This window comes from Apis florea, unplaced genomic scaffold (assembly GCF_048593485.1).
Source record: "Apis florea isolate Af1SG1 unplaced genomic scaffold, ASM4859348v1 contig_3158_pilon, whole genome shotgun sequence".
Taxonomy (NCBI): Eukaryota; Metazoa; Arthropoda; class Insecta; order Hymenoptera; family Apidae; genus Apis; species Apis florea.
Genome location: NW_028256713.1, coordinates 7,093,587 through 7,114,905, shown reverse-complemented (window position 1 = coordinate 7,114,905; position 21,319 = coordinate 7,093,587). Strand labels below are relative to the sequence as shown.

General features: G+C 39.0%; 3 protein-coding genes and 1 long non-coding RNA gene across 9 annotated transcripts in view; 2 read left to right on the top strand and 2 right to left on the bottom strand.

The window, feature by feature from the left end:
- The window catches only part of LOC147657487 (uncharacterized), a 97,632-nt gene extending 94,700 nt beyond the window's left edge, over positions 1–2,932 (top strand). The window contains exon 2 of the long non-coding RNA XR_015292503.1: positions 2,600–2,932. This is a non-coding gene — a long non-coding RNA (uncharacterized LOC147657487). The remainder of the gene's footprint in view (positions 1–2,599) is intronic.
- A 3,133-nt stretch (positions 2,933–6,065) lies between these two features.
- Positions 6,066–17,356, bottom strand: LOC100872733 (uncharacterized). Of its 2 annotated transcripts, XM_086909815.1 has the most exons (7): positions 17,158–17,356; positions 16,774–16,944; positions 16,583–16,657; positions 16,393–16,485; positions 11,199–11,252; positions 7,723–9,549; positions 6,066–6,876 (listed from the first exon to the last, which is right to left on the bottom strand). In XM_086909815.1, the coding sequence occupies exons 1-6, from the start codon at positions 17,233–17,235 to the stop codon at positions 7,723–7,725; spliced, it is 2,298 nt and encodes a 765-aa protein (XP_086765941.1). In that variant the 5' UTR covers positions 17,236–17,356; the 3' UTR covers positions 6,066–6,876. The 2 variants fall into 2 exon arrangements, with proteins under 2 accessions (XP_086765941.1, XP_086765940.1); XM_086909814.1 differs by lacking the exons at positions 6,066–6,876; positions 7,723–9,549; positions 11,199–11,252 and adding an exon at positions 11,454–14,202.
- A 1,287-nt stretch (positions 17,357–18,643) lies between these two features.
- Positions 18,644–19,787, top strand: Psf2 (DNA replication complex GINS protein PSF2-like protein). Of its 3 annotated transcripts, none has more exons than XM_086909812.1 (5): positions 18,644–18,779; positions 18,852–18,996; positions 19,100–19,208; positions 19,273–19,434; positions 19,513–19,787. In XM_086909812.1, the coding sequence occupies exons 1-5, from the start codon at positions 18,752–18,754 to the stop codon at positions 19,555–19,557; spliced, it is 489 nt and encodes a 162-aa protein (XP_086765938.1). In that variant the 5' UTR covers positions 18,644–18,751; the 3' UTR covers positions 19,558–19,787. The 3 variants fall into 3 exon arrangements, with proteins under 3 accessions (XP_086765938.1, XP_086765937.1, XP_003695457.2); XM_086909811.1 differs by having other exon boundaries at positions 18,849–18,996; XM_003695409.4 differs by having other exon boundaries at positions 18,644–18,996.
- Traf4 (TNF receptor associated factor 4) overlaps positions 19,777–21,319 on the bottom strand; it is a 30,725-nt gene continuing 29,182 nt past the window's right edge. For all 3 annotated transcript variants that reach the window (XM_012493791.3, XM_031920052.2, XM_003698652.4), the window contains one exon: positions 19,777–21,210. In XM_012493791.3, coding sequence (XP_012349245.1) covers positions 20,857–21,210 — 354 coding nt within the window. In that variant the 3' untranslated portion in view covers positions 19,777–20,856. The remainder of the gene's footprint in view (positions 21,211–21,319) is intronic.

The window sequence follows — 21,319 nt, the reverse complement described above, 5'->3', positions numbered from 1 at the left end:
GCGTTGCGTTCGTTTCCACTTTTTTTTTTTTTTCCATCGGCCTAAAATTTTCCACCGAATTTTTTTTCCACAAGGTATTCGGGGAAAAGGAGATGAATATTATTCCATGGGGAGGGGAGCTGGTACGACTTTATATATATATATATATATATATATATATATATATGTATACACAGTTATGTAGATAAGTTGTGTGACGATGTGCAAGATGAAAGGGAAAAATGTGAGAGAATTTTGGGAGAAGATGTCGGGAGGAGAGAAATTGATAATTCGAATGGTAGAGAATAATAATGTATGAGGTGTGCGAGCACGAAAAGTATATTCTATATTCATGGGTGACTCTAAACCACGGATGGTTTCGAGATCGGGAAAAAGATCGGGGGGCCTCCCTTCCATCTCTCGTCATTGACGAGGCGATAACGTGTCCGGTGTTTCGGGGTCCTTGAAATTTTCTTGGCGAACGAACCCTTTCTTCGCGTGGACTGCAAAGTGAACGCCGGTCCCACGACCGACGAGAAATCGACACTCGCATCGGTTACGTTTCGAGGGTGCGATCTCCCCTCGAAAAGTTTTCGAGAGGAGAGGCGTGCAATGGTCGAGAGCCTCCTTGACGAGGTATTAGAGTCCCTGGGTAATAGATTTACGACGTGGAGAAAGGTCATTCGATACTCTATTGCGTGATACTATTGCAGCAAGGTTCTTCAACCTACAATTGGTGGCGTACGACTTTTACCGTTGCCCTAAAATGTCGTCAATTTATTTGAGGAAGGAAAAAAGAGAAGATTCGAAAGTACGTTCGCTCACTTTCGCGTAATTGTGCTTTAATCCGATTGAAATCCAAGTTTAACGATGACGAAGAACAATGACGATTTCGAAGAAGCTTAATTTAAAACGAACGTTTTAAATTCTGGAAGGAAGAAAAAAAATCTAACGGATCATCGACGATACGTTTAATTGTGAGGAAACGGGAAGGAAGCAAAGATCAAACGTTCAAAGTTTCTTCTCCCTTCTTTATTCTCCCGATCCAGCCCCGAGAGGCAAGTAGCAACGACTTTTAAAACGCAATTTAAAACGCCGTTGCTGCCGCTTTTGTGAAAATAATCAAGCACTCTCCGTGCCCCAGTGTCCCAGGTGATTCGATCGGTTCCTCGGAACTTTTTAAACCGGCGTCCGGTTTACAGGGAGGGGGAGGGGGAAAGGGATTTTCCAAGGCAAGGGAAAGCGGCGCGATCGGGCGGGAGTTTAAATTAGATTTCGTACTTCCGAGACGCTACAAGAACCTTAAAAGAGGAGGTAAGCGTGGACAAACGTCCTCCATTTTACCAGAGCTACCAGAGTTTCTTCTTAGTTTCTCCGCTCTATTCCTTTCTTTCCCTTTCCCAACTCGTTTCACTCGTTTCGTGAAGAAAGATCTTTTAAAAGGGGGTATCTTTTAAATTTCTTTTTTTTTTTTTTTTTTCTATTCACCATAGTTATTAAAATAGCTTCGTATAGTTTTTTCTTTTTCAATCGACAAGAAGACGTTTTAACGTTAAATAATTAAACGTAAAGTTGGAATGGAAGATTCTCTCTTTTCTTAATATTTCGTTTACGCAGTTATGATGGTGAAACAATAAATTATCCGACTACGCGAACTACGAGATAAATAATAAATATTTTAATATCCCTCTCAATTTCGAGCGAATATTTTATGTTAATGTATTTAATAACTTGTTCTAACTAATTTAATACCAAATCAATTTTCGTGAAGGAATAAACGCTAGGATTAATTTCCCTGTTTAGATTTTTGTTAATCCTTCTAAAGCTACTTCTTCTCTTCACAAACGAAGATATATATATAAATGACGTACGAAATTAAATTTCGTCGATATTCCAAACATTTTCCAAACATCCCTTATATATACCAATCACATCTCTCCCTCTAATAAAAATATTTACCTCGTTATTTCACTAAGAGGGATTGTAACGTTTACTCGTTATCGAACTTTTTCTTCGTAGTCGTTCCCGATAGAAATTCGAACGAGGGGAGGGGGGAAGAGTGGTAAAAGAAGCGCGTTCTTCGTGTATATATATGTATATACATATATAAAGGAAGAGGAGAGGGGGGAAAAAAATGAGGGAAGCACAGAACAGGCGTACGCAGAGAAAAGTTTTCGCCAAACCGGATACAAGGAAGTTCTACCGTATTCGCGCATCCGGTGCTATAAATCTCGGTCTCTTCCCGCCTTCTCGTGCCCGCTGGCCAAGTCACCGAGCCCTCACTCTGTCCGACGAATAAATTTGCGATCACAACCTTTTTCCAGTTCACCGTCTTTCCCGATCAATCGGTCGGTTCTATCGATTCTAGGCGACGAGGAATCGTCGTACGTGATCGACAGCCGCATAACACGGAACGCTTGATCCGTCGATACTCACTGCTTTACCGATCGATCTATATCGTGGAAATGTACATTGAATTTCTTAAAGGCGTTGCGACGAGTCGAAATCGCGTATAAAATATCGGTTTATGTTTAAATCATCACGTTTGCGTTAAGATTGTGAGATAAAAGTAATTTTAAGGAGTGTTTACGATAATGATGAATGATAATCAATGTTTCAGGTTCCGGTAGATACAACAAACGTGGATCATTGGATCATGGATTTCTGCAATATCGACCGAACACTTTTTTTAAATCAGTGGTTCTCACTCCATGAAGAGAGAAGAAGAATGCTCTCTAATTTATTTTATTATTTTAATATAAGATTTGCGTTATCAAATTATTTCATCGAGGATATTAGAGAGTAATTCTATATTAATACGGCAAATTATAACAATATTATTAATTATTTTTATATTTTATATTATAGTTTCCTTGCCTCAAATGAAAATGAAAAAGAAGAGATATTTTTACAAGATATTTTTAAATAAAGAAAAGCAAAAAAGAGATTGTAATAATTTGTCAATCATATATATATATATATATATGTTATTCCTGTGATTCTTTTTTCTACTCGATTATCATCACATAAAAAGAAATTATAATCGTTCGGTAATCCTATCGAAACTTTTTCCTCCTCGAGCGGATTTTCTGCGTAGACAACGGCACAAGATGAGTATTTATGAGTTATTGATGACACGGACGCTTTCAGAATCTTACGGGAGGATCGTATAATAACGTAATTAACGACGCGTTGACAAATTGAATCGGCGGCGAATGTATTCTTTTCACCGTGGCTGTACCCCGGCTGTGCTCTCGCCATAAATATTTCATGGCGGTCGGGCGTCCCCGTGTCCGTGGAAAATCGTAGAACGTTCAATGATCATCCCCCAGCCGCGCACGACACACCCTCGAAAAATCTTCACGAGGAAACCATGAAGAACCGATAATCTTCCATCGATCAGCATCAGAGAGGATGGAAGGAAGCGTTTCTCGAAAATGGAAATCTTCTTTAGAGGGGGGGGGAGGGAAAAAATGAATTCGGTATAAAAGGCATGAAAGATTTGTCTGGAAATACACGAATAGATTCCAGACCTATCGTGAAACCGAATCGCAGCCAACAACTTTTTCTCTTTAATTGGTTTGATTTATTCATTTAATATAGGATAAAGAAATTGTTTCAGCGTACGAAGAGAGAGATTATAATTAAGAGATATTGATGTTTTTTAAAACTCCGTTTAAACGTGTCACGGCGATAAAAGAGATTAATAAATTATATTGTTGTTTCATATTGTTGAAAAAAATAGAAATTTCGTGTAATACGATTCTCGATTTATTTAACTGTAATTTGCAGAAAAAGAATGTTTCTACAAAAGAAGTTGAGAAACACTGTCTTGGAATGAACAACGTTGAACGTTGAACAAACCAGATTGAATCAAATTGCCAAGAATCCATCCACTTTATTTCTACAACAATCTAACAAAATACGTACGCATTTCGATAGATGCATATTCCATTTCCACCCCCCCCCTCCCCTCCCTCCCCACGTCACAAAAAACCGGCAAATTCTCTTCTACGCTTGTCAAATTTCGAAGTAACGCCGAAATCTCAAATCTCGAAGAACGGGGTTTAGATAAGCGCCCCCCTACAGGAAGCCATTAACCGGAGAGAACGGCGTGAAAAGCAAGGAGAATATTAGAGCGATCCGGCGATTGGCTTCGATGCAATTTCGCACGGTACAGTGGCGGCACGTTGGGCGAAGGTGTTAAATTCACTGGATGTACGTCGGACGAGCCATTCTGGGGTAGCCGACAAATCCGATCGTATTTTCATCGACGCCAAATTGGCAATATCCTCGCCGGTGACGATTCCTGAATTATGCATCAGCCACGGGGACAGTCGCTTCGCTTCGCTTCGAAGTTTATCCATCCCGCTCGTTTCCATCCGCAGCCTCGACCCGTTCGACTCACTTCCACAAGGGGTAGAATTTTCTGCCCTCGCAGCTTCCACCCTCGCGACCACCCCCGACCCGAAACACCCTCCGCCGCCTTCTCCGCCGCCTCTGCCATCCACCCACTCCTCCTCCTCTTGCACCGTTTCCTCCTGCACCGCTTTTCACCCCACTGTTCTCGATCTCGCTCGCTCTCCCTTCCTTCGGGCCCTTTCTCCAATGGAAACGTCACTTATTGGTCGAACGAAAGGGAGGAAAAAGAGAGGACACCCTCGAATCCGACCAATCACGGTGAACGTCCGTGATAATGCTCGCGATATTTGCCCGTGGTACAGCCATCGGCAAAAGTGCCGTCTTGTTTTTCCAAGAGATCGCGAACGAGGATCAAGAGGATTCGTTGGAAGAAATTTTGACCATTGTTTTGTTGATCACTTTTAAACGTTATTTAAAACGTGATAAATAATAATTTTAGAAGGGAAATTGATTGATAGAGGGTAGAACGATCATTAAATTGTGAATTGCTGATTCAGTGAATAGAATCATCATGAATATAGAATCAAAAGTGGAATATTTTTAAACGAATTAAATTACAATTACATTTTATCATATTTTCTCTCGTGTGATTTTTGGATATATTCCGGATGGTGGATATATAATAAAGTTATAACCGTACAAAAAGTTTGTAAAGTTATAATTATAATAAAAACAATATAATAATACAATATAATAAATAAATGAAATATATAAAATAAATAAAATGAAAAATAATAAATAAATTCAAAATAGTTGCGAAAGTTACGGAAATATAATTATTGCATATCAATATGTACAATCATGATTGCAACTATATTCTTTTACCATGCATCTTTGTTCTATTGATTATAAATTAATTAAAAAAAAAAAAAAAGAAAGAAATGAAATTAAATAGAAAAAGAAAAGATAGATCGTTAATTGTCCGTGTTCGCGAACGAGCAAAAAATATGTAATGGCGCGTCTCGAACGTACAAGAAAGAGAGGTATCCGTGGATGATAATCGAATCGAGCGTTTGGAAACAGCCCTTAAGCCTTTACGATAGGGAGACAAACAATGGAAGGTAAAAGTAAAGCGTCGTTCTTGGAATGGAGGGGCTGCACACCCCAATAATAAAATGATAAGAACCCCGATGTATCCTTTTCCCTTTCTCTACATCCCTCTTTCACCCCTCTATCTATCGCTTCCTCTGTCCGGACCCGGCTCGTATATAAATGTCGATATTATTGTAACGAACCGCTTTTGATGGCAATTTCTCCTTCCGCGCTGTCTATTGCTCAGACGAGCCCACGCGATCGGACACTCGCAAATTCGTTGAATCGACCGAGGAATTTATGGTTTCCGCGTCGTGTGCGTGACAGAAAGAACGGCAAAGCGACGCGTCGAGATCTCGATTCGTTGTTTCGTCACTTATTTGCCGGTGATATAGATAGATCTTTTCGTTTGTCTTTTTGTTGTACGTAACGTTAATTGAAAAATTTAAATTTAATGTTTCGTGTAAAAACTTACCAATCGAAATTGAATATCGTCGAATATCGAATCCCACTTGTCATCACATTTGGTATTCTATTTCTTCTTCTAATAATAATAATAATAATAATAATGTTTCACTTCATTTGAATAAAAATATAATTTTGTTTTTTTAAATTTGGTTTAAAAGCGAGAATTTTAACTACAACTGAATTTATTGACGTATGATTTGTACAATTTGTCTTTGGTCTCGTTAGCGGAACTTTCACCTTGCGATTAGAGTACGTGGAAATTTTGATCGAATCACATAAGATAAATATTCAAAAAATTCTGTTGCTGCGTTTTCCCGAGCCTATCCCTTTCCTCTTTCTCTTCATATCCCTGTTCCTCTTCCTTCTCCGCAAAAATCAATCGGCAAATCCCTTAACTCACAAGGTCTATACAAATTTAGACTTGGACTTCTTTAAAAAAACCTAATCGAATGTATATCGAGTGTCGCGTGACCCAACAAAGCTCGTTTCGTCATCGTTCGAATCGGAGAAGGATAATGTTTCGAATACTCGGCCCGAAAAAAAAGAGAGAGAGGTTAGAAAACAGGCGAGAAAAATTTTTCGAGACGTCTGCCACGTTCCACGACGGCTTTTCACCTTTCTCACGATTGTCGGGTCTTTACGTGACAAGACTCGGCAGCACAACGAATGAATTTAAGACGAAAGCGCGACGTTAGACACACGACAAAGAATATACACGAACAGGTCGACTCGTTCGCCCTCTGCGTCCCGTTCCACGGATCGTTGGAGTGTGTTCACAAAGATGAGACGTCGTGTTGGATAATTTCGATTGGTGCTCGACCAATCCTTGGATCGAGAGCTGACGAACGAAACGACCGAAAATATCGTTGACGACTATCGATCCGTGAAAGGAAATATCAATTTCTGATAGACCTCATGAGAAATTGCAATTCTGTTGCATGTGCATCTGTTTGTCCATTTGGAAATTCTTTTTCTCTGAAAATTAAAATATTAAATGTATTGATAATTTACGAAAAATGTCGAATTTTTTTGAATTCAATATCCAATATGATTTAAGTTACGATGTCGTAATATATAGTCGCCTCGCCATAAGCTCAGCATTTTAATTCCTTAATTTACCAGCAGGAGGCTATTTTTGGAATTTTCTTTACGAAACAAAAAGTGTGAAAGAAATTTTTATCTTATATATGTTTATCATAAAAAAATTTTTAATGAAATACAAAAAAAAAAATTATAAGTGTTAAATATCTAAGTGTTTATCCATTGTGTTAAAAGTATTATTCCATAGAATAACTATAGAACGGTTATCACAAGAAATTTTTTAGAGGTTAGACAATTAATGAAATAATAAATCAACTTATTGAAAATATAAAACAAAATCCAAAAGAAATTATTTTAAAAAATTAGCATTAAAACTACAATAATAATGTATCTACGAATTAACGTTAACGAATATCAATCTTAAATAAAATCCATTCAAACGTAAATAATGAAAATTATTTCAAAATAATTTCAAATATATATAGATATAAAGATAGATTTCTTTAAATATTCTTGAACTTGTAAAAGTTATTGAAATATTTTAAAATATTCATTCTACGTGATTTTCGTTTGTTACTAACAATATGTATTTAATTTGTAATATATCATCGGTATTAGTGTATCAAACATAATGTAACATTTATTCTTCGTTGATACAAGAATACGTACAATGATATATCACAAATAGATACGTTCTACGTATTAGAACAAATTATTTTATTATTCATAATATGCATCATACGATGGATGAATAGTAAATAGCAAAATAAATATTCTTACCTATTTTTTTTTCTTCTTGTTCAACTTGTTAATATCGCAGGGTGGCCTCCTCTTACAAGTTGGATCGAATACACATAACATAGGTTCATGCGGGCAGATGTATTTTTCCTTCTTCGGACATGGTGGGAATTTGGACTTGACTGGTTTTTGTTTCTTAAGATCGTAACAGGGACACGGTCCAGCGGGTAACTTAGGCGGAGCTGGGCAGGGGCAAAGTACTACCGGTTTCGTGGGTGGTTTTGGTATAGGTGGTGGCATACAGACTTGCTTCCTCTTTTTCACACGATCTTCGCACGGAGGTATGTACTCAAACTTGGCTTCCGGGACATCTGGACAAGGTTTGGGCTTGACATACTTCGGAGGTGGACAATCGATAGGTCCATAATCCATCTTGGGTGGTTTAGGAGTATCGGGCAATTCACATTTTCCCCTTGGAATGCACTTCTCTATACACACCTCCTCCTTGTGCTCCTTCTTTTTTTGCAACTTTACCATCTTTCTATCCTCGCACACATCTTTCTTCTTCTTTTTCTCTTTCTCGCAAGACGTCACTACACATTCTGCTTGCTGTTGGCAGATATCTTTCATTTTCGCGCAAGCATCTTTTTTATCCTTTTTATCCTTTTTATCCTCGGACAGCATCGAAAACACGTGGAACTTTCTAGAGATGGCTTTCCGAGAGAGAAATTTAGACGGAGCGTGATACGTGGACAGATTTCTTTTCTTCATATTCTTACTTTTTTGGCTCCTTTTAGGATTGGGAGTTTTGGGACAAGACGGGACATTTTTGGGACACCTCACCTGATCAATCCCGTTGCAAGGTGGACAAATTTTGGGGCATGGAGGAGGTGGACAAGGTTTAGGACAAGGACAAGGGCAACACGGTGGCGGGGATGGACAAGGAGGAGGTTTCGGATATTCCGCGCATGGTGGACATGGTGGACAGATCTTAGGCGGGGGCGGTGGCGGACAAGGAAGAGGTTTGGGACACGGGATCGGTACCGGACAGGGTGGACAAGGTGGCGGAGGTGGACAACATGGTGGCGGACAGGGTGGTGGACAAGGGCAAGGCTCACAGGGTGGTGGCGGTGGGCATTCCTTTTGAGGTGGACATTCGATCTTGGGTATCTTTGGACACTTGGGCGGCTTTGGCGCAGGAGGCGGCGGACAAGGACGCGGACACTTTGGTAGTTTAGGCAGTTTAGGCAGCTCTGGTGGTGGCGGTGGAGCAGGAAGCTTGGGACATTTCGGAAGTTTCGGTAATTTCGGTGGTAAGGGACACTTTCGATAGCATATTTTGATCTGTGGTTGTTTCTCCTCGAGATTTTTCAGGCACGGCATCGGGCAAGGAGGCGGACACGGAGATGGTGGTTGGGGACACTTTGGGTTCACGGGTCGTTTACGACAACACGGTGGAAGGGGTGGTATACACTTCTGCGGCGGTGGACAAGGCTTTTCTCGTTGATACGGTCGTTTGCAAGGCACTTTCGATTGAGGAGGACGTTTATCGCATGGCACGCATGGTTTCCTCTCCTTTGGCCTCATAAGGATCGCGTCCTTTCGAAAGAACCTCGTTTGCTCTTGTCGCAGATATCTCACCAATTCTTTCGACAGAGAAACAGTTGTTCCTGGCTCCCACGGCGCGATAACAGTGCTGAAGTTTCTCGAGAAGCTGTCGTAATATGTCCTCGAAAGAGACGCCAAATTCCAGCCGTGGAGAAAGGAGGATCCGAGACAGTATGGGCTTCTAGCCCGGAAATTACCAATCGCCGCGATGGAGAACTTGAAGGACGGCCTCAGGAACGGGATGATTCGATCGTGTTTCGCCTACGACACGAACAATAGAGATTTTCGATCGATAGAGGGGATCGTTTTGCCCGCTGCATCTGCCGCTATCTCCACGTACCCTCTGTCTCTTGGTGTGCGAGACACCTGACAAACTCTTTAATCTCTCTAAACTCTCTTTTTTTTGCACGGTTTCTTTGGTGGACATTTTACGCAAAACGGCTTCCTCTCCGGCTTCGGTTTCGAGGGATAGCCCGGTGGTTCCATGGGTGTACAGGGGCCCTCTGGTGGATGACAAGGGCTCTTCTGATCGTGCCAATCGGGTGGACCCTCGCCACAATCAGGATCGCCCAATCGTAGCTCCCTTATTTTTCCTACACCCTGGATACATATTCATATTCACGCGTTGATTTTTTTTTTTTTTTTGGTTTTTTTCGTTTTGTTTTAGATGTCTCTTTCAGGTCTCTTAGTTTTTTTTTTTTTTTTTTTTTTTCTCTCTCCTTCAATCGCAATCGTGCAACGCCTTACCTCTGGTCCACCTCCCTCCTTCACCAACGGGGGTTATATCGAGGATACAATAAATGGACAAGGATGAGAAAGTAGCAATGGGGAAACGATCGTTTCTCTCGTGGAGATGGCGATCACGATCGCAAGGTGAAATTCGCGACGGGGAAAGATTCATTCTGTGATCTTCGTATCGAGCGAGGGTGTGTGTGTGTACATACATACATACATACACACACACACACACACGTGTATGTGTGTGTGTGTGTGTGTATGAAAAAAAAAAGGGGGTAAGATACACGAGTATTTATAATTAATGAAACGAAATTTTTAACTACATAATTTCCAGAGACAAACTTAAATTAGATAAATTAAAGATAATAAATTTAAACTTAAAATTAAACGATCGATACGACGAATCGAACGACGTTTCCTTAAGCGTTCTTCGATGATTCGAAGCGATCCGTCAAAGGCTTTTTAAGGGTATCGCCCTTAGAATTTATCGGAAGCATGTCCAATTCTTCCTCCTTCGAACGCCTTTTGTTCGGATAATCTTTTAGTGGTTGCCTGTTATCAAAGCCAATCTCGTCTTCGTAATCCTCTCCTTGAGGAAAATAATCGTCGTTACGAATTCTGTCACCTTCTTCGAATAACACGGTTTCCCGTTTCGTGATTTTTCCATTGCTGCCAATTTGATCCTTCATCACGGCGTTGCCGATGATCCATGAAACGCCGTGATCTTTCATTGATGTAATCGCGAATACCTTCCGGTCAGAAGAGATGATCGACAAAGGGCCCCTGTTCCTTCGTTCCGAGACTTGCACGATCGATCCATCGATTCCGAGCGGAGATGTGCTCGTCGTCCTCTGCGGGGAGAGAGGATGATCCGACATTTTTGACTGATTTCTTTTTATTTTTTTTTTTTTTTTTTTTTGAGAGCAATGCTTTTCTATTTTTTTTTTTTTTTTTTTTAATTATTTCACGATAAAATTTTGGAGATGAGGAAGAGGCAGAAGGGAGGTGGAGCCATAGCGACGAGTATCGTATTTCACGCGCTGCTCGATCGATTATCGTGATCGGGAATAATCGCGATCGATTCGAGAGAGGCGATTGATTGAAAAAAAAAAAAAAGTTCGTCAAGTTTAATTTAAACTGTAATCTGAAAATTTATTTTTATAGGGACTTACGTCGATTTCGATACGATGCTGTTGCCTGATCAGGGTTTCTGGCGTAGCCTTCAGCTGGAATTAAAATTAAAAACACAGAGATGGATTTTTTTTTTTTTTCTTTTTTTTTCTTTTCTCCTATTCTCTAACTGTGTTATCGTAGAAGAAAGGGATGGAGAGGGACAGAGGGGGAGGGGACGCGTGGATAAGGTTGAAAAATAGGTTTAAAAGAGAAGGGGGGGGGAGGAGGGGGGGGGGAAGGAAATTGGAAGAAAATTGAACTTGATGAAACATATTTATTCGACAAACAATTCACATATTATTATAGTGATACATAAAATATATCCAATCAGTGATGTTCAGAGACAAACGGTTAAAAATATCTCTCTATCTCTAATGATTTTTCCGTGAATTTTTCCGTGCGAATGCGAAATATTCGAAACTTCGAAATAAAATAAAAAATAAACAATTAAAATAAACACGTCGATTCGATTTCGATTCGAAATTTCAATTTCGAAAATTTCCCGTCTATGATATAATATAATATAAATTCGAAATTGTGCTCGCGCACTTTAAAAAAAAAAAAAGAAAAGAAAAAAAAGTTAAATTCCAAGCCAAAATCCTTTCTTGATCTTTATCCATGTATATCCATATATCGATGTGTATATATATATATACATCGAATATATAACCGGAAAATATATAACCGGATTACTCGGTTTGAAATTGAAACTAAAATAAATGGGATCGATAGATAATAATAATAATATTAATAATTATAATAATAATAATAATAATAACAACAATAAAAAAAGAAAGGGATCAAGAGGGATCACGTTCGCAAGTTCTCGGCGTAAAACGAACTGGGCACGTTGAACACGTTCGAGTTCAACAGGCCGATCCTGTTCATCTTCTCTTGATAATTGTACTCCGAGTTGGCCACGATATCCTTCAAAAGATCGACGCTCAGGATACCCTTGAAATCATCGTAGACGCTGATCTTGGAGATAAGGGTGGAATATTTTCGATAACCGCCCTTGTCGCCCGAATCCTTGGGGGGGCATCCGGGCGCCCTGAACACGGGCGGGCACTTGCACTTGTCCTCCTCCTTCTCCTTCCTCTTCGCGTTCTCGCACTTCTTCTCCCTCCTCGGCTCGCACCTGGTCTCCTCCCTTCTCCGCTCGCACTTGGCCTCCTCCCTCCTCGGCGCCTTGCACTTCTTCTCCCTCTTGCCGCAGGTGTCCCTCTTCTTCTTCTTCTTGCACAGGGGCCCGTGTATATCCTCGTTGTAGAACTGCTCGCATGGGTCGTCGTCCGGGAACGGCTCCTGATACACCTTGCACGGTTTCCCGTGTTGCTCGTTCTTCAACGGGGTGCAGGGATCGTCGTTGGCGTTCCCGCAGGTCGATTGACACCTCTTCTGCATAACGTCCTGCTTCTTGCACAGCAACTCCCTCTGCTTCCTGCCTGCGTTCTTTCCCTTCCTCCCGTATTTCTTCGTGCTCGCCTTCGTGCTCGAGACTCTCTTGTTGTAGCTGTTGTAGCTGATGTAGCCGTTGCTGTTGTTGTTACTCTCGCTGAACAAATCCATCGAGGCGATCAGCCTGAGCTCGTTCTCGATGGACGAAAAGGGGGACGACGGGATCCGACGATTGAACTCGTCCCCCCCGATCGTCGGGGGGATGACGATCGAGGAGGATTTCGTTTCACCGGCCGTTTCGATGAACAACGAGTCGAGGTTGTAGGAGGTGAGGCTGGCGAGGGATCGCGACTTTTTCCTGTTCACGTTCAAATTCTCGAGGAAAAGGGCGATCTGGGAGGAGATTTTCCGCGAGCCCGACGTTGTCGTGTGCGACTCGAACACGCTCACCGCGTCGTTCTCCGATCCCTCGTAGCTCGACGCGATCCCCTTCTCGTCCATCAGCTTCAAATTGTCGTCCAATTGATCGACCGTGATTCCCTCGTCCGCCTCCTCGGCCTTGGTGCTCTTGTCGCGGTTACCGCTCTCCTCCAGCTCGGGGGTCACCTCGCTCATCGAGGTGGACGCGTCCAACCTCTGACTCTGGTAGGAAACAACCACCTTGCCGCAACACCTCGACTGATCGCCCCCCCCTCGCCTCTTCGACAGAGGCCTGTCGTTGCTCGCCGCCGCCGAGGCGAGGCTGTCCATCCTCAGGCAACCGGCCGCTATTTTGTTGTTGTTGTTGTTGTTGTTGTTGTTGTTGTTGTTGTTGTTGTTGCCGCTGGCGGCCACACTGCCCCCGTTGTTGCAACACTCGTCCGAGGCGATCTCGTTCTCGCGAACGTCGAAGAATCTGGTGAAGAAGTTGATGAGGGGTTTCCTCCTTTGCCGCACCAGGCCGTACAACATCTTGGGCTTCTTGTCGGACAACGCGGCCGGTATCGTCCAATTTTTCGACCTCGTGGTCCTCGGCCTGCCCAACTGGGAGGATTGCCTCTCGCAGCTCGCCATAGCAGTTATAGTGGTTTTCTGCAAAATGTTCAACTCGTTGCACTTCCTCGCCTGGCCCCTCCTCTTCTCCCCGGCCTTCTGCCCGGCGCAGCCCGCGCCCCGGCCCTCCCCCTCCTTGCACACCAACTTCTTCTTCACCGTTTGCTCGGACGTTGCCATGCTCAATTGTTTCGCGCTCTCCTTCTTCTTCTTCGCGTGCCCCTTCCTCTCTGCCCCCTTCTCCCCGGCCAATTGCGGGATCGCGGGATTGTTGTTTCTCGCAGCCGCCCTCCCTTTCGAGGCGGGCCTCTCGAAATACGGGATCAACTCGGGTATCGAGGTTTCCAACACGAAGTCGTTTGCGACACCGTTCGACAAAGTGACGTTCGAGTACCAGCGTCGAGTCGGTGCACCGACGTGGCTCTCGTTGTAGCGATTCTTCCCGCCGATCGCGAGATCGGGGATCTGCTTATAAATCTCGGAAAAGATCCGGCCACCGTGCGGGAACGTAGCAGGGCCCATCTCGGCGAGAATTCGAGGACCTTGCAGCTCTCTAGCATACGCGTAGTTCCCCTGAGAACAGAGACAGACGGAGAGACGAAGGTCGTTCATATTTTCTTTCTTTTTTTTTTTTTTTTTTTTTTTTTTTTTTTAATAAAATTTATATATCGTTTCTTTTTTTTTTCTTTTTTTTTTTTGTCGAGACGACAAAAGGATGACAAATCGATTTTCGATCCTCGAGATAGAGGAGGGGATAGAAGATAGAGGGATTGTTGTGATATTAACCCTTTCGCCGTGAAAAATTTCCTGGTTCAATTAATTTCCCGGTTTCTTTGGATCATTTTTTTTTTTTTTTGCATTTGCACTTCAACGTTTTCTAACATTTTGGTTCGTTATTATATATTTCGCCTTTCATCAGCTGATTACGTACGTAGGGTAGGTTAATTTCGTTTTCCGTTTCAATTTCGATCCCTCGTTTGATTTTATAATATATATATAACAAGCGGTATATAAAGTTTCGTAAAATTGACACGGTTTACAAAGAAGACAGAGGCAGTGGTTAGGAAGTAATTGTGAGTAATTCACAAATTCGCGCGTTTCTGTTTATTTTCCTTTTTAATTCGATATATATTCGGGTGTTGATCAATACAAAAATTACTTCGTTAAAATCAAAATGGCAAAATTAAAGATCCGTATACTTATTCTGTGAATAAGAAGAATATTTTTAAAGAAAAAATAAAATTGGACGAATTTTTTGCTTTACGAAGAGATCGATCGATCGATCGAAACAATCGTTGTGTTTCAAACAAGGGATTTACGATTGTCGATAACGACCAAATATTCGAGAAGTGGGAACATAGTCGATCGTTACGAGTTTTAGCAGCGAAAGGGTTAATGAGAGGCTCGTCGCATGGAAAGAATAAGGAAAAAAAAAAAAAAAAAAAAAAAAAAAATAGTTGGGACGTTTATTTGGCAGGTTTAACGCGTTCAAAGCCCGTCCATCGTCTCTCGTCATGCATTTTCTAGGGGACAGGGTGTATGTGTGTGTATATGTACACATATATATATATATGTATACATATATATATATATATATACATATATATATTGCAAAAAAAGAGGCGCGCGACGTGTAGCACGTTACGTGATCCGAATTCCAGCACAAGATTCGAATAACGATTTGAGGCGAAAGCAATCCCTTCCGTTGCTTTCTCTTCGCGAATTACACCTGCTCCTAACCTAACTTCCGTTTCCCCGACAGAGGAACGGAACGGAACACTTTGATCCACGCTACTGTTCATTATCCTTGTCTTTTGATCTTTTTCGGATAAATGAAAAAAAAAAGGGGGAAAGGAAAGAGAAGAGAATAAAAAAAAAAAAGGAAAAAGGAAATTATCTCCTCTCGTCGAGAGACAGAGAGAGAGAGAGAGAGAGAGAGAGAGATTATTTTTCTCCTTTTTTAAATTTTCCAATCTTCCACGATCATTATTATTTTATATCATTATGGATCGCGTGGAAATTGAATTATTATTATTATTATTATTATTATTATTATTATTTGTCCGGTAATGATAAAGTCGGATAAGTCGCAGCGAAATTATTAATCTTCGCGCAGCCTCGTCAGCTTCTCATCCCTATCCTCCTCCTCCTCATCCTATATGATCATCGACGCGGTAACAAGTCGACGAGACGCGCCATCGAGTTCAACGCTCGTCGATATCGTTCGATATCGCACGCATGTGAGGGGAAAAAAAATCGATCTCGTTTTCGCATTTTCGAGATATTTTCGAGATCTTTCATTCCGTTGAATAATAATTTGATGATAATTCGATTATGTTTGGTTATGTTTCTCGCGTTGACGCGTTCTTCGAATCGACAAACTGTTCTTGAACGAGCATCGTCATTTTTAGGTTATGGTTGTGGTACGTACGGAAAATTTTACCAGATTTAATCAAATTTGATTTGTTAATTAAGTTTTCGTAAGTTTTCGTGATTAGATTTTCCTTTTTTCACAAGAGAGAAGATAAGTTTAATTTGTTGAAACTTTCGTTTCGTCGTTTTCATCGGTTCGGATAAATAACGGAAACGGGAAAGAATTGTGCAAAAAAAATCCGACAATCTAGGAAGAACAAATTAACGCAAAAACAGTGGACGACGGAGAACGCGTTAACGCGTAATATTCCATTCTTTGCTCGAAATGAAATGCATAAAAATGGTGATAAAAGATCGTGTCGGGGTAACACGTTAACAAAACACTCTTACCTGCGGTTGCTCCGCTGTTTTAGAATATTGATTGGTGACGCATTGTTCGGCGGTCGGCAATCGGTGAATGTTAACGAAATCCTCGGTCAGATTCTTCGTATGCAATACGAAATATAATTTTCAATCTATGTCCGTGTACGTGTATCTTATCAAACGTAATTAATTAATGGAGATTTTTTTTTTTAATTACCTCGTTCACGTTCGACAGACGATAATCACCTTTGTTTGTTCTTGATTTCTCCAGCATCGTTAACATCCGCGAATTCTGTTCCAAAATTTCCAGAATTAAAAGATTTTAATTTGATGAAAAGTTGGTAAAAAAAGGATTACATATATACATATATACTTATGTTCCTCTTCCTGATTCTTTCTGAATCTTACCGCGGTATTTGTGATTTTAGCGTCACAAAATTTATTAATCTCAATCGGAGTTGAAAATCTCTTATTCAACGCGGCCACGTCATACAGTGCAAGGACATCCAGCTTAGAGCTTTGTTTCAGCATTTGCGACAAAGATCTGCCTATCTCTCCAGCCCCTCCGATCAATGCCAGCTGCATTCGTGATAAAAAGAGAAAAAAATTGATAAGGAAAGGCTAGATATATTTTGCATTAATAATAGAAGAGTGCGATTTTTTATTTTCGTTGCAAAGGCGTTGTGGACGAAATTGAATTGCGTGTTCGAGAAGGGGAGGATGATAACGAGAGGGATTCGTTAATCCTTTTTTTGGGGGAAATTTCTTGTTTTCTCGAAATAAATGTTATACCTTGATGTTCTCTTCACCAGCGGGATATTTTCGCTGACCGATGGTTTTCACGATGGATTTGGCGGCCCGGGAAAACATTGTTATTCCTATTGGTGTATTACTGGAAATTTTTGTAACGCCTACATTGGGCGCCCGGTATGTCCAAATTATGGCGACTAACGGGTCTCGTTACCAGGTGCAATGTTGCAATTGTTTCGCCGATACGTTTCCAAGTGTGCCGTGACATGGGAAGAAACAAAATAATAACACTTGGGGAACGATTGATTTCCAATTAATGCGAATTAATTTTTGTGTAAAATAAAATCTACGGTTGATAAAAAAAATTTTCATATTTTTATATATATGTATATTTAAGCCTCTTTTTAAAGAAACGAACGGGGAATGAATTTGAATTGTTCGCGCCCTTTTTAAGAATCGTTGTGAATACAGCCATCTAACAAACGCGCGTGAAACGCGGAAGTGCGTTTCAGAATTATTATCGGTATCCGGTGGCAAGGAAATGGTTCAGATGAGGACAAGGATTATCAGCGCCATCTCTCGCGAATAGCAGAGAACAATTTTCCGAAGGTATGATGGGATAGTGCGCATAATCTTGCGGAAGTTAGACAAGGAGAGTAGAATGGCGAGAAAAGGACAGAGATAGGATAAAAATTTGAGAATCAGCGCCATCTCTAGAGTGCCGCAAATGAAACACAATGTAAACGAAGAGAGAGAATAATTAGAGAAGGATAGAGATAGTGTCGGAATTGGCTTCTAGCGCCATCTCTCGAATATCGAAGACACTTTTAAGAGAAGATACGATAAGGTAGGGATGGGAGGGAGAAATTGACTCCTGGCGCCATCTTTTGGATGGATTTGAAGATATGTGTTTAAAGGAACAGTCAAGAGATGGCGCTAGAAGTCAATATCGATACTATCTCTATCCTTTTCTCGTGATTCGCCCTCTTTGTTTATATCGTGTTTCATTTGCGGCACTCTAGAGATGGCGCTGATCCTCAAATTTTTATCCTATCTCTGTCCTTCTCTCACCATTCGCTCTCCTTGTCTAACTTCCGCAAAATTATACGTTCAAGAAATAAATGCTCATCTATTTTTTTTATATATCATAGATATTTATATACATTCTTTTATATACATATTATTTTACTTCAGTTCAAGTATATTACTTTTTTGTATACATTAAATTTTTTTACAGGTAGAAAATCTATAATATATATACGTGTATAATTATAGATCATATTTTATTCATATTTGTTAAAATTTTTGCAAATATTTCAGAAATTAAAGTCTGTTACCGTCTGTTATTTTATTATATGTATATGTAAAAAAAACTCTTTTACAATTTTGATTTTTACAATGTATCATCGAAATATTATACGTGTATATCCTATGCATTTTATCTATGATATTGCTTATACGTGTCTTTGAAATTATTGTAGCTAACAATAGATGGCGTTTCTAACATCATTTCCCGCCAAAAGTCAGTACAACGAGTAAAATTCTTACAGTAGCATTTCGTCGTAAGTTATGTAGTGGGAATGTACTAAGATTATTGTAATAAATATTGTTTATCATAAAAAATAAATATTAAATAATGGATCCAAGTGAAGTAGAATTTCTTGGTGAAAAAGAATTAGTCACTATTGTACCCAATTTTAGTTTTGACACAATTCATTTGATTTCTGGCTCAGTAGGTCCTTTCCGAGCTGGTTTACCTGTCAAAGTTCCGATTTGGTTGGCTGTGAATTTAAAACAACAGCAAAAGTGTCGAATTATTAATCAAGAATGGATGAATGCCGAAAGTTTGAATGAAGCGAAGGAAGAAGAGAAATTATCAAAGTGAGTAAAGATTTTGTTTTTTCCCTTTTTTTTTTTTTTTTTTTTTTAGTGAAATAAAATCTCTTAAAATAAAAAAAATTCATCACTCATATTTATTATTTAGATTATTTACAAAAATGCCTAGTAATCATTATGTGGATGAAACGCAGCTTTTATTAAGTGCTGCAAGTGATGATATACACGAAGCAGATAACATACGGACAGCAGTGAAGGTAAGATAAAATCATAATCATATTAATGATATTTTTTAATGTTAATATATCTGATAATTTTTAGGATTTATGGGACATACGAATGTCAAAGCTTCGTACGTCTATAGATGCATTCCTCAAAAGTGATGGAATGCATGCAAAATTAGATCATTTAACTGCTATGGAAATCAATAGTGTGCGTCCATTACTTCCACATGCTCTTGATCAAATGATGAGAATTCAAACTGTAAGTATTATTTTACAAAAAAATAATTTCATTACAAGATTTATTTTATTACTCATCATGAATAAATTATTTTCTCAGATTGGAAAATCAACACAACTTTTAAATAAGGTCAGCAACATTTAAATAAGGTATAATAAACGTTGAATATTTTCTTTTTTACATATTGTAATATTACGCTATTGTAATATTATTTTTTAGAACGTAAATTGTATTATAAATATATGTGTATATATATATATATATATATATTTTATAATACTATAATATTTATAATATATTTATAATATATTTTCATTGATCTCGTATGAAAAAAAAAAAGGAAATGGACAATAAAACAATTCATTTATATGCAATATATGAATGTAATAGTTTTATTATTTCTTATATTTAGTAGATCATTACATACAGTCACTAGCATCTCAATCACAATTTCTCATTATCACTAATGTGTGTAAATTCGTATTTACATCGGTAAATTTGTCGCTTCGATTAATTATATATCATATTCATTCGGCGCTATGATTATTTTTTTTTTTTTTTCACAATATTTACATCCCTTAAACTTATAATACACAGTCCTTTAATAATCTTTGATTTGAATTCTTAAAGTAGAGCTTTTCGTTTTAGCAAACTTAACATTGATCGGTTAAATCAATCATCGGTTAACCAACTGGAAAAAATTAATTTGCTTTAATATCAGTCAAAACTTCAATCTAATGTTAAGTTTGTAAATCGAAATATTAAGTATAAAGAACATGGAAAATTATTATGAAATGAAAGATGAAAATAATTGGGAATTGTAACAAAATGAAAATTCGATATTATAATTGAATGTTGAAATTAATTTAAAATTTGATATAAATCGCTCAATCAGTAATTAATTAATATTATAATTATCTAAATAATCTAAATAAAAGATCGTTTATTTATGATTCGTTTCTTGTTCAAATATCCTCTTATATTCAAATTTTTTGAATTTTTTTTGAAATTAATATAAATATTCATTCCAAAAAATAAAGATAATTGAAATTCAAAATTTCCCAATTCGTATCCTTGTCCAAGTATTTCATTTCATTTCATTAGTTTTGTTTCTACTATTGTTTCCTAAATGTTTCATGTATATTCTGACAGTTTCACTATACATAGTATACTATCAGTGCAATGACGTAAGTACCACGTGCTTTGTATATAAAGTACTTCTGCCTATCACATCAAGTATACAATTAATAAATATCAAGTACCATTAATCGTTTACTGGACTGATAATATGTGTAAAAATAAAAAACGCGTATAAACCACATTGAAAAACACACATGTGCACGCGTGTGTAACGCAACAGTAGTAAGTGGAACGATAGCGATTGAGATAGTATGATACAACGTATTAAAAAAAATACGATTCTCATAAAAAATATTCATTCCTTCAAACAGCTACTATTTTGCTAGGATCGACCTTTACCCGGATGAACATGGTGTTATCTTTGACAAAATGTCGTTTCTTTACCATTTCATGAGAAACAAATCGAGGAAAACCAAAACCAAGGGAATCGGGTTCACGACTGGGCCTCTGAAAGTTCTTCCATGTTGGATCTGGTATAAAACTTTCTACAATATTGCACGCTTTTTCTGCGACTACAGTTTGATCGAATATAGTAAAAGACACGCTATGGGAGAATGGCCATCGCAACAGAGCGTCATACTCTCCGGGAAGAATCTTTATGTATATTGAAATATGACTTCCTTCGCCGGTTCCGTTTCCGTTTAAGAAAACTGACGCCTAAAATATTGAAAACATTTCTACAATTAATACAGATAATATATATAATTATTTTTAATACAATAATATTGCTAAACTTTAAACTAAAAGAAAATGATTTAGAATGTTA

What these genes read in the sequence shown, in the direction of transcription:
- LOC100872733 (XM_086909814.1), bottom strand. Translation starts at nt 17,235, where the DNA reads ATGTTTTCCCGGGCCGCCAAATCCATCGTGAAAACCATCGGTCAGCGA. An exon ending in GTCTGTCGAACGTGAACGAG is followed by an intron (nt 16,486 to 16,582) that starts GTAATTAAAAAA and finishes TTGCATACGAAG; the next exon opens with AATCTGACCGAGGATTTCGT. An exon ending in AAACAGCGGAGCAACCGCAG is followed by an intron (nt 14,203 to 16,392) that starts GTAAGAGTGTTT and finishes CTCTGTTCTCAG; the next exon opens with GGGAACTACGCGTATGCTAG.
- Psf2 (XM_003695409.4), top strand. Translation starts at nt 18,752, where the DNA reads ATGGATCCAAGTGAAGTAGAATTTCTTGGTGAAAAAGAATTAGTCACT. An exon ending in GAAGAAGAGAAATTATCAAA is followed by an intron (nt 18,997 to 19,099) that starts GTGAGTAAAGAT and finishes TTTATTATTTAG; the next exon opens with ATTATTTACAAAAATGCCTA. An exon ending in ACATACGGACAGCAGTGAAG is followed by an intron (nt 19,209 to 19,272) that starts GTAAGATAAAAT and finishes GATAATTTTTAG; the next exon opens with GATTTATGGGACATACGAAT.